A 12,458-nucleotide genomic window follows, 5' to 3' on the forward strand; every position below is an offset into this window, starting at 1 on the left:
ATTTACTATTTCCATTGCTCTCTTTCAGCATGCTGGTGTGCAGGTAATTATGCCCTGACTATTTACTGACTTCTGGCCCCACTGATTTGTCTAACACTGATTTTTTTAAATAAAAGTAATTTCTTCAAAACCTTCCTTGTCATTTGACTGTTGGTCTCTAGCATTTCCAAAAAGTTATTAATGTCTTTTACTGTGAGGTCAAAGCTAAAATATTTAGTTGCACTACCAATTCCTTAATTCCATTATGGATGATCCTCATCGGTGATTGCAAGGCTGCTACATTTAACCAGTATTTTTTTTATTTTTATATAATTGTAGATTCTTCTTATAAACCAGTTCTATGTATCTTGGGCATCCACTCACATACTCCATTTTTTTGCCCCTTCTTCGAAACTTGATTCTTTTTGCTGAACTCTAACCTGTTGTTATCCTCGCGGTTCTTACTTTCTCTGGCAAAGTCATATACCTTCTTTTTGGATCTAATATCCATAGTTGGATCAATTTCTCCTCATTGTATTTGTGCCAGGAATAATGAACAATGTAAAATTCCTGCATTCTTTCCCTAAATGTTAACCATGTCTATTCACCATTTTTCCCTTCAAAAAAGCTACAAAACCCAACTTACTCCTCATACTTATGCACTTTTCTCTTGTTTAGTTAACAGTCCCTGTTTGGGAATGAGCCAGTTCACTTTCCATCTCTTTGAAGTATTCTAACATATTATGGAAATTCTTTCCTAGAGTTTCTGCATGGCAAGATTATTCATTCACCCCTTTTCAATGCACAGTATCCAGTTTCAGATAGCTGCTCCCTTGTTGGCTTTTCAATGTAAAAACCCTGCGCACAATTCAGGAATTTATCTTCCACAGTATTATTGCTAATTTGGTTTGAACAAAGATTAAAATCATGAACGATTACTGTAGTGCACTTATTATGTACATTCCTAACTTCCTGTTTGATGCATCCCCAATATTGCTTGACTGTTTGGAGAATAAAAGACATCTGCCTCCCGAGTGCTATTTTGCTTTATGTTTTCTATCCCATGGTTCCTCTTAGCTCCATCCAGACTGTAAAGCTGTCAACAAGAGCCAAGCTAAATTGTCATCATGTAAAGTCGAGCATTGTGAAGGTCCTGAATGAGCAAATCATGTAGCAGAACAACATTCTACATCTGATAGCAATCTAGCAAACTTATTTAAGTGAGCAAATTTGAAAATAAAATTTATGAGCTCTTATAAACCAGCTGCATTTTAAATCATATGTTGTACTTAACTTTAAAAAGATCACCCATCTGAACTTTACATTTAGTGCAAGTACTTCAAAGACAAATTTAGAAAACATCCTGAAGTATTATTTTCTTTCAAAATGTGACCAGATTTCAGAGTGGCTTTCTATGTCATCGGGGACACATGTCCAACTATTATTCACTCAATCAACAACTGAGCTGTGCCTGCATCCAACTCACCCATTAACATTAAAAACAAACTGAAATTAAAGATCAGAAATACTTTAACCTTGCAAGAACAATTGTAAAGGCTAGGAATATTTCCTTATAAAGTGGGATTGAATTTTTTTAAATAAATAAAAAAGGGGAATGAGAATGCAGCCTTTGTTGAGTTGATCAGGTTGCCAAGAAGAAGAAACCACAGGGAAAGAGGTTTCTATAGAATTTTTTGCTGTAGCACTTACTGACTGGTATCTAGTGATATGTGTCAGGCCCTCAATAGAAACCTAATACCTGACGACATGGCTACAGGAAATGTGGAACCTATTGAAATTGTGGAGAAATAAAGTAGGAGTTTGTATCTTGGGAGAAATTTGAAATTGGAAAGGTTTAGTTTAATGGCTAACTAAGGTAGACAAGATGAGGTGATGATTAACTCAGGAGAATGTGGAATCCTGAGTTTGAAATCAAAAGAAGAAATCAATTACGCAAACACGAGGAATTCTGCAGATGCTGGAAATTCAAGCAACACACATCAAAGTTGCTGGTGAACGCAGCAGGCCAGGCATCATCTCTAGGAAGAGGTACAGTCGAAGTTTCGGGCCGAGACCCTTTGTCAGGACTAACTGAAGGAAGAGCTAGTAAGAGATTTGAAAGTGGGAGGGGGAGGGGGAGATCCGAAATGATAGGAGAAGACAGGAGGGGGAGGGATGGAGCCAAGAGCTGGACAGGTGATTGGCAAAAGGGATATGAGAGGATCATGGGACAGGAGGCTCAGGGAGAAGGAAAAGGGGGAGGGGGGGAAAACCCAGAGGATGGGCAAGGGGTATAGTCAGAGGGACAGAGGGAGAAAAAGGAGAGTGAGAGAAAGAATATGTGTATATAAATAAATAACGGATGGCGTACGAGGGGGAGGTGGGGCAGTAGCAGAAGTCAGTGTTCATGCCATCAGGTTTGAGGCTACCCAGACGGAATACAAGGTGTTGTTCCTCCAGCCTGAGTGTGGCTTCATCTTTACAGTAGAGGAGGCCGTGGATAGACATATCAGAATGGGAATGGGACGTGGAGTAAAAATGTGTGGCCACTGGGAGATCCTGCTTTCTCTGGCGGTCTCTCCCAGTGGCCACATATTTTAATTCCACATCCTATTCCCATTCTGATATGTCTATCCACGGCCTCCTCTACTGTAAAGATGAAGCCACACTCAGGTTGGAGGAACAACACCTTATATTCCGTCTGGGTAGCCTCCAACCTGATGGTATGAACATTGACTTCTCTAACTTCTGTTAATGCCCCACCTCCCCTTCGGACCCCATCCATTATTTATTTATAAACACACATTCTTTCTTTCACTCTCCTTTTTCTCCCTCTGTCCCTCTGACTATACCCCTTGCCCATCCTCTGGTTTCCCCCCCTCCCCCTTTTCCTTCTCCCTGGGCCTCCTGTCTCATGATCCTCTCATATCCCTTTTGCCAATCAACTGTCCAGCTCTTGGCTCCATCCCTCCCCCTCCTGTCTTCTCCTATCATTTTGGATCTCCCCTCCCCCTTCTAAATCTCTTACTAGCTCTTCTTTCAGTTAGTCCTGACGAAGGGTCTCAGCCCGAAACGTCGACTGTACCTCTTCCTAGAGATGTTGCCTGGCCTGCTGTGTTCACCAGCAACTTTGAAGAAATCAATTAACCCTTTCTCATGTCCTTGCTAACAGAAAACTTTCATTTCATAAGAACGCATGATTTTATATTTTGAAACTCTAAAAGACTCCTCCATGTGCTGACCACATTTCAAATAAGTGAAGGAGTTTATGGAAGAGCAGGACAAGAGCAGACTCATTGGTCAATGCAACCTGAGCCCAACTGGGTTGACTTACTTTAGACAGAGAGCAGTCATGAGGATTTTTCAGAGGAAGGCATGTTGAGGCTCGAGGAAAGTTTTGAAGAATGACAGTGTTAAACATAAAAGTAATATCATGGAAAGTATAATGTTGAATAAATAACCTTGGTTGCCAAACCTAATGCATTTCATTACAAATACTGCCACAGCCAAAATAGTGACTGCAGCTAACTTATGTGACGTACTTACAAAAGCAGCAGTGTTGTAGGAGGGGTGAAGTTTGTCTTCAGAAGTTGTGTGCAGCAGGCAATTGTGAATTAGGATATTAAAAAGCTTACCCATGTTTTGATTTTGCTGGTTTTTCTGTCCAGAATCATATACTATAAAAATTCAGCAAAAGTCAGAATTAAACTGGAATGAAAATATGCTATCTGGTGCATCGTGAATCTTTGTACATGCAACAAAACCTGCTGAGGCATCTTAAATGCATTTGGTCAGTTTTCTTTTAAATCCATATGATTAGTGCAAAGAAATGAAAACCTACTTTCACAGAATATGCCTGCCTATTTCAGATATTCGGTACCACATTTACCCCTCAGCCACTATCACAAAACAAGAGCTGATTATCTGGCCATTATCCCAGTTGGCAATGATGCTCCCTTCCATTATGCCAGTTAAGTACACAGTAAAGTACTTCATAAGCTGTAAATTACTTTGGATACTCTGTGCATGGTATGCTTTTGTATGTTTTTCTTTCACCATTGTGTTGGAAAGTGAAGGAGATTATTTGTCTTCCCAGATCTCTGTTCAGTGTAAATGAACATTTTATAGAATTGAATGTAACAAACAGAACCAGAGCTAAAGAGCCATAAAGCACAATTTCCATTGCAACATTAACACACTCTTCAATCACCCAGTCGTCCAATAAACCCAAGCAAAAATTATCACAAGGGAAGCTGGGAGCTTTCCATACAGTCAAGCAAAAATAAAAAATGCTGGTGACCACAATTAAAGGACAGGAATTTTGTTTTTATTGATTGGAAACATTGGGAAAGTCAGCTGAAATGGGACTGAAATAAATCCAAACCATGCAATTGAAAAGACTTAGACTGCTTAAGGTTTATTGGAAGATGAGAGAGTATCAAGAATGTTTTTGCCCAGCCTGTTCTTAAATTTCACTTGCTGATAGCTAATATTTTTGCAACATTTATATTTCCATTTGCTATCAAATATGCTTTTATTGCTGCGGCAGAATAATCTTCACTCTCAATATGCGATGTGTATAATGTTAGTATTTCAGCATCTCAAAGATACACACATGGACACTTATTTAATTCCAATCCAGTAAAACTTAAATGAATTCGGAGGATCTACACTTAAAAATGGAAAGCTTCACAGCAGAAGCTCTTCCTAACATTTCATTCAGATGGTCTATAGCTGACTGCTTCTAACCTGACACATGCCTAGAAACTGGATATTTTTTTCATTTCATTCATGTGCTAAATATGTGCTGCTTGTGGTGCTTGCAGAAAAGTAGTTAAACAGATATGGTGAAAATACATAGGTTAAAAAACAGCATTATAATGATCACATCCTGAATCATGAAGTGAACCTGGACCTGTACAGAGTGGGAACTGCTTGAAAAGCTCTAAGATGTTAAATCTTTGCTGCTGTGATCAGTGGGTGGAATTTCAAACCTTAAAGAAACTCTCCCACAGTTAGCCAATAAAATTGAGAGAAAAGACAGCAAATGGAGATCTGGATGGTCTGTGAGTATGCTCATTCTCTCCATATGATCGCCCCACATCACGTTCAATTACACAGAGATTGCAGATCAAATTGGCATAGTATTGATAGGATCCAATCACAGTAATGTAACGATTAGTGTTGAGATTTCAAATATCTTGACTATTGAAACTGAACTTTACAGATGCTATGAGCAATACGACAACATTTCTTGATATTTTATTGATGATCTCAGCTTAGAATACTTCTAGTTTTTGTGACTGTTCAATAAAAGATCCACTCTCTGGGTTATAATGAGGAAAAACATTTAAATACATAGGAATGGGTTGAACAATGCTGGATAAGCTCCAACTATTAAACACCACAATATTAAACTTACACCTCAGCATCCACTTGACTAGATACAAAAGTGGAACCCGGAGTGGTCTTCTGATGCTGTAGCCTCTAGCCTACCTACTCAAGACTGTGCATGAGAAAGAGGTTTTTCTGTACACCAATGTTGTAGTGTGTGGTTATTTGAGTTACTGTTGCCTTTCTTTCAGCTTGAACCAGTCTGGCCATTCTCCTCTGACCTCCTTCATTAACAAAGTGTTTTCACCCACAGAACTATAGCTCACTGATTTTTTTTTTGCTTTTCGCACCATTCTCAGTAAACTCTAGACACCATCGGTTAAAGTCACTTGGACTACATTTCTTCCCCATTTTGATATTTGGCTTGAACAACAACTGAACCTGTTGATAATGTCTGCATCCTTTTTGGAATTCATTTGCTCGTATATTTACATTAACTAGCAGGTGCACATAATAAAGTCGCCACTGAATGCAGTTGTGAACTCAAATCAGTCATTGATTCAAGAAAGGACTGAAATTGTTAAAGATATATTGCAGCCAAAAAAGTGCTGAGAGGTACTGACTATAAAATTCTTTGAAGTATATTGCACTGGCTCAGCCTCCATAGCTTTGTAGGGTTAAGAATTCCAAAGAGCTGTGATTCTCCTGAGAAAAGTAATTCTTTCTCTCGATCTTAAATGGCCAGTCCTGTAGTCTGAAAGTATATGCTGCACTTTTGTATACTCTCAGTCAGTTCATTCAGGATTGATTCCATCAGTCACCTTCAGAAACTTCTATTTCAGTAAAAACAATGCTTATTTTTCTAAACTCCAGTGAAAATAGGTATAACTTATTCTACCCTTCTTCCAGTTTATTTTCATGTTCAGCTACATGTATGCACAGGCATGTAATCTCAGAAATTAACCTAGTGTACCTATTCAGCATTGTAAGTATATTTTTTCTTGACATGGAGACCAATGCTGTACACAATTGTGATCTTGCTGTCATCATGTTATTACCCTTTCCAAGAAAGGCCATTTGCCTTTGTAACTAATTACTATGTCTGCACGTCAGTTTCATTCTCTAGGACCTGTATGTGTGTCATAGTCATATTCCAATCAAAAAAATATATCCATTAGGACTGACAGATTTAACAATGTTGTCCAGCAGCAGTGAAGATTCCTACTAAAAATTGACCAACTCCTTCATCAACGTGCAACTGCAGAATTCTTCATATCTCAGAAAGGTGGCATCCATCATTAAGGACCCTCATCACCCAGGACATGCTCTCTTCTCATTGCTAGCATGGTGAAGTAGATACAAGAGCCTGAAGGCACACACTCTGATTCTGATTCAGCTACAGTTTAACATCAGGAGACAATGGGAAATGACAATGAGATTCTTGCAGGCCTGACTCTGTGTTAAAGTGAACCAATGCCACAATGGCCCTGGATAATTGTTTTGCCAAATTCCCCTCAGGTCCAGGAAGAGCAAGAGTGTCCTGATGAAGGGTTCCGGCCTGAAATGTTGACTGATCGTTTCCACGTATGGTGCCCGACCTACTGAGTTCCTCCAGCGTGTTGTCAGAGCAAGTGTGATACCCAGCTCCACACATGGAAAATTAAGGAATTCTTAACTGTAAACTCTTATCAACAGTAGCATACAAACCATTGGAAAAAGAATAAGAATTTTCACCAGGATCAAGTGCAAAGTTGGTCAGTAGGATTTAAACAAGATGCAGAGCTCATCTATGTTAATGCTAATTGCCTGGGATATGGGCCAAGATTTAAATCAGTTTATTCCCTCTGTTTTGTCTGTCTTGATGCCACTAATCCTGAGGTGCCATGATGGGTTCATTCTAAATTGCAACAAGCTAATAATTTTTCATGTGCTGTATCAGAAAAAGTGACTAACAGACTATTATAAATACTGGAGCAGATATTCTCTTTTAATAATTATTACTGAGATACAGTGTGGAATAGGCCGCCTAGCCCTTAGAACCGCAACACCAGGCAATCCCCTGATTTAATCTTAGCCTAATCATGGGAGTATTTACAATGACCAATTAACTTATCAACCAGTATTTCTTTGGACTGTGGGAGGAAACCCATGCGGTCACGGGGTGAACGTACAAAGTCCTTACAGGCAGCTGCAGGAATTGAACTCTGGCCACCTGTACTGTAAAGTGTTGGGCTAACCACTACGCTACAGTGCCTCCCCAACTGGCACGGGTCCTACCTACACTGCAGCCTCCACTTTCCCTCTTGTCTGTGGCTAGACCCATCCTCCCGGGATGGCAGAACGTCCTCAGCTCTAATGAAAGACTCCAGACAAAAACTTTTGACAGTTTCTCTTTCTTTGGATGAAATCTGACCTACTGAATTTTTCTATCATTTTCTGTTTCTTTTATGCTCGCCACATCTACATAAGGTTTCCTTCAGGTTTTGTTGCTAGGGATTCAGTACATGAATCCTAAATGAATTTCCCTCTCTAGATTAGGATGGTTCCATCTGAGCACAGTTTCAATCTCCCTCTTCCTTCTTGGCTAAAATAAGCTAAGCCGACACAAAATGAGAATTCTAACTGGGATAGCACAAGGTTATACCTTTGATAATAAGCGATATCAAAGAAAGTGAAATGCCATGTTTTTTTTAAAATTCCCTGTTGATCATAGATTAGCTATTCAATTCCATCATCTATGAACCCCATCATCCAGACTATGCTCTCTTCTCACTGCTGCCCCCGGGAAGGAAGTACAGGAGCTTTATGTCTCACACCATCAGTTTCGGGAATAGTTGTTATCCTTCAACCATCAAGCTCCTGAACCTACGTGTATAACTTCACTCACTTCAACACTAAACAGATTCAACAACCTATGAACTCAGTTTCAAGGACCCTGCGACTCATGTTCTAAATGTTCTTCATTATTTATTTATTGTTATTTGAATTTGCATTTGCACAGTTTGTCTTCTTCTGCGCATTGTTTGTCCATCCTTCTATGAGTGTAGTTTTTCATTGACTGTATTGTATTTCTTTCTATCTATTATGAATGCCCACAACAAAATGAATCTCAGCATAGTATATGGTGACATAAATGTATTTTAATAATAAATTTACTTTGAATATGAACACTAAACAAAGAACTTGCTGGCATTCTGTTATCTCACCTGCTTCTTTGGAAATCTATGATTATATCTCACCTCCCAAGTCAATTCCTGAGTGTGGTAGAACACAACTCTGAAAGTTTCTGCAAGTAATTTGTGATATTGTTTCATGAAACTGAAAATAATGCCCTTTAATGAGGGAGGCCTTTAAATCAGTGTTTTTTATATTAAACTCTGAAATTCAATTAAACATAATATTGTTCCAGCTGCCCATGTATGCATGGTGAGATGAGGAATAGCTAATGCTATAACAGGATTTGCTATGAACAGAACCATGGTGCCAATCCTTTCTAATTATAAACAAACATTTTTAAACCAGCACAAACATCTGGTTCTAATTTGACTTCCCCCAAAGATCATAACTTTAAAACAGGGGAAGAAAAAAAAGTCTGTTTTCCTTTCTCTTTTTTTTATTTACTGTACAGTTTTCCATTTGCGGCGCTGTTCCATGAAACATTCTTTATGCCATCATCTACACACGGAGAGACCTGTATGAGTGAACTTTACAAGTGTACTTAAACAGTGACAAGATTGATACTGATTTCACTACCGGAGGGGGCATAGATCAAATAAGAACATGACAGATAATCAGAAATAAGCACAGTCATAGATCATGTATCACTCTCTATTTCAATGTAAAATATTTTGAAACTAAAATATTACATTATGTGAGTTTGTTTCCTAACTAATTATACAACACTGGTGTGTAAACCTTGCATTCAGCAGAATTTAGTCTGCAATCTGTGTATACTGTCATTGCTATAATTCTGTTGAGAAGGTTTGTATTTCTGTTCAGTAAAGTGTAGGAAATGAAGCACATATTAGAAAACACATTGACATAAGAAATAAATCAATCCTTAAGCCAAGCACTAAAAAGGGAAAACATCAGCCAAATAAAGGCTTCAAACATTATCCGAATTTTTTTGAAGATCCCTTTCAATTTTTACAAGATGGAATCATGTGAAAGTCATGATTATAAAAAAATGTGTGAAGATAATACTTTCTTATTCTGCGCAAACCCTTAAAATTTATGAAAACTTCAGGAAAGTTAATTGATTTTAAAGGCAAAGGGGTGGTTAACTGCACATTATCTCCATTTATTCTAACAATGTTAATAGCTCAGAAAAGAGTTAGTTTATTGCTAATAGCAAAGAAATTATTTCAAGTTAGGTTGTCTTTTCTGTCACTAAGTTACAAATGCATATTTCATGATTACCTGCTTGTATTGCTTGAATCCTTTCCACTTCAGCAATATCCATGCAAATGCCACGTCCTTGCATGAGAGTCTCCAAAGGTTTGGTTTCCATGAGCTGAGGGTAACATCGGAGCCCTGTCGCACAGCGTGCCGTGTATACCCCACAAGGCTGGCCACGAGACAGTGCACATATCTGGCAGCAGCCACAACCTGGCTCTCTCACCATCTCTTCTGTGCACGTATTATCCACGGGTGGGCAGTGCGCCATCCTTTCTTCGGTGCAGGGCAAGCAACGGATCGGCCCAGCTGCCTCCGAGATCAGTGGCGAAAGCAGCATAAGCAGAATGCTCAAATACTTTAAAAGACACATCGAAACACAGAAAGTAAACGAGAGGGGGAACAGAAGCCTACTCACAATACCTAGCCACTCCGAGTGCAATCAGGATTATTTATACAATGGTTAGACTAGTTAGTGATAAATTCCGGTCAGGACTCTGATTAGCTATTCCTTACATGTGGGTGTAATCATACAGCATGAAGTGGAAAAATACTTTCGCTGGGTCTTAAACACATAGTTGTACCAGTAGGAACTTGAAGATTTGGGTTACAGCCAAAACAACATAGTCATGACTTGACATTCTATTTATCCCAAGAAGCAGATGGATATATAGTGATAACTTCATTACTTTTCCAGCCGTAAATCTGCTCTCCTTGTATTTTACAGTGCAACTAACTGTGAGGGGGTTCATTAACACACTTTTGATCTTTACGAATTCCTCCTTTGATGAAAAAAACAAAAGAAGGACATTTATAAAAAATATACATTGAAGTAAATGTAACAAAATGCAGATTTTAAGTTACAAAAGAATCATAGACATCACCAGTTTTGAAAAATAATTTTGCAAGATAAAAACATAAAGCTGTATATTCAGTAAGGCTAAACATTTAAAAGGGCTCAAACTTTGGTACTATCTTACTTGGAGTCAAGATCTTTAAAAACCAGGCAGTTTGCTGGATGATGTCTCACATGTTTTTTTTGTTTGATGTCGAATAGAACTAGGCAACCAGACCTAATGCCCAAGCATGACAGCACTGAGAATTAACATGATTGTATTCCCATTGGATGGTATATTTTTTTGCCTATGTATTATTCTTTTTTAATTTAAATAAATATCACTCTTTTTCACATGTTTAATACTAATACCCTTGGGCAACAGCAGTTTAAAGCTTTAGTGAATATAATTAAGAACATTAAAATGGGTATTGGCCGTTCAGTTCCTCTCTATACCTCCTCTTTTCAACTCTGTAGCACATGTCTTAATAAAGATCAAAAAGAAACTGCATATGTTGGAAACCTATAACAACGACAGAAAATTCTGGAACTACTCTGCAGATCAGCTGTATTAGTGGAAAGAGTGTTTCATTTCAGGTTTGTGACCCTTCATCTCTGACATGTGTCAGTTACTGGTTGTATCAAATTGCAGGAGTCCCAATATGGTATAGTACCTAGACAGTGCAGTAAGAGTGGGATTTACCATTTTCAACACAGGATGTGCTCCAACTCTGTTCATTTGGAGGAATAAAGGAATCTATGGACACCACATTGACACTCACTTTAGAACCAAAATCAGAATCAGGTTTAATATCACTGAAATAATATACATAAAATGAAATAATTTGTGCAATAAGAAAGCAAAAAAAAAGATTTAAAATATGCTGAGATAGCGTGCGTGGGTTGATTGTCCATTCAGAAATCTGATGGTGGAGGGGAAGAAGCTGTTCCTAAAACACTGACTCTGTGTCTTCAGAATCCTGTACCCCCTCCTTGATAGTAACAATGAGAAGAGGGTGTGTCTTGAGTGATGAGAGTCCCAATACAGATGCCATCTTTTTGAGGCATCACCTTTTGGGGATGTCCTTGATGCTGGGGAGGCTACAGCCCATGATGGTGCTGGTTGAGTTTTCAATTTCTGTTGCCTTTTCTGATGATGAATGGTCCCTCTATACCAGATGGTGATGCAACCGGTTAGAATGCTCTCCGTGGTACACCTCTAGAAATCTGTGACAGCCTTTGGTGACATTCCAAGTTTCCTCAAACTCTTCATGAAATATAACCACTGTCATGCCTTCCTTGTACCTGCATCAATATGTTGGGCCCAGGACAGATCTTCCGAGATATTGACAGCTAAACATTGAAACTGCTCATCTTTTTCACTGCTGATCCCTCAATAAGGACTAGTGTGTGTTCCCTTGACTGCCCCTACCTGAAGCTTACAATCAATTCCTTGGTCTCACTGACGTTGAGTGCATGGTTCATGTTGTGCCATCACTAAACCAGCTGACCTATCTCAGTCTTGTACACCTCCTCATCACCATCTGAAATTCTGCCAACAATAGTTGTGTCATCGGCATTTGAGCTGTGACTAACCAGACAGCAGTGGGTGTAAGGAGAGTAGATCAGTGGGCTACACGTCCTAGTGGTAGGCCAGTGCTGATTGACAGCCAGGAGATGTTATTTTCAACTCTCACAGACTGTGGTCTCCCGATGAGGAAATCATGGATCCATTTGCAGAGGGAGATATAGAGGCCCAGGTTTTGGATCCTGCTAGTTAGTGCTGTGGGTATGATGGTGTTGAAAGCTGAGCTATAATCAATAAACAGCAGCCTGATGTAGGTATTGCTATTGTCCAGGTCATCCAAGGTCTAGTGGAGAGCCAGTGAGATTGAATCTGCTGTAGACCTATTGT

The 12,458-nt window shown here is 39.0% G+C and overlaps 1 protein-coding gene across 1 annotated transcript in view; it reads right to left on the bottom strand.

The window, feature by feature from the left end:
- LOC140195377 (insulin-like growth factor-binding protein 4) overlaps positions 1-10,165 on the bottom strand; it is a 120,546-nt gene extending 110,381 nt beyond the window's left edge. The window contains exon 1 of the mRNA XM_072253589.1: positions 9,733-10,165. Within this exon, the coding sequence (XP_072109690.1) occupies positions 9,733-10,081 (349 nt within the window). The 5' untranslated portion in view covers positions 10,082-10,165. The remainder of the gene's footprint in view (positions 1-9,732) is intronic.
- Between the last annotated feature and the right edge of the window lie 2,293 nt (positions 10,166-12,458).

Source organism: Mobula birostris, chromosome 3 (assembly GCF_030028105.1).
Source record: "Mobula birostris isolate sMobBir1 chromosome 3, sMobBir1.hap1, whole genome shotgun sequence".
NCBI classification, from domain to species: domain Eukaryota; kingdom Metazoa; phylum Chordata; class Chondrichthyes; order Myliobatiformes; family Myliobatidae; genus Mobula; species Mobula birostris.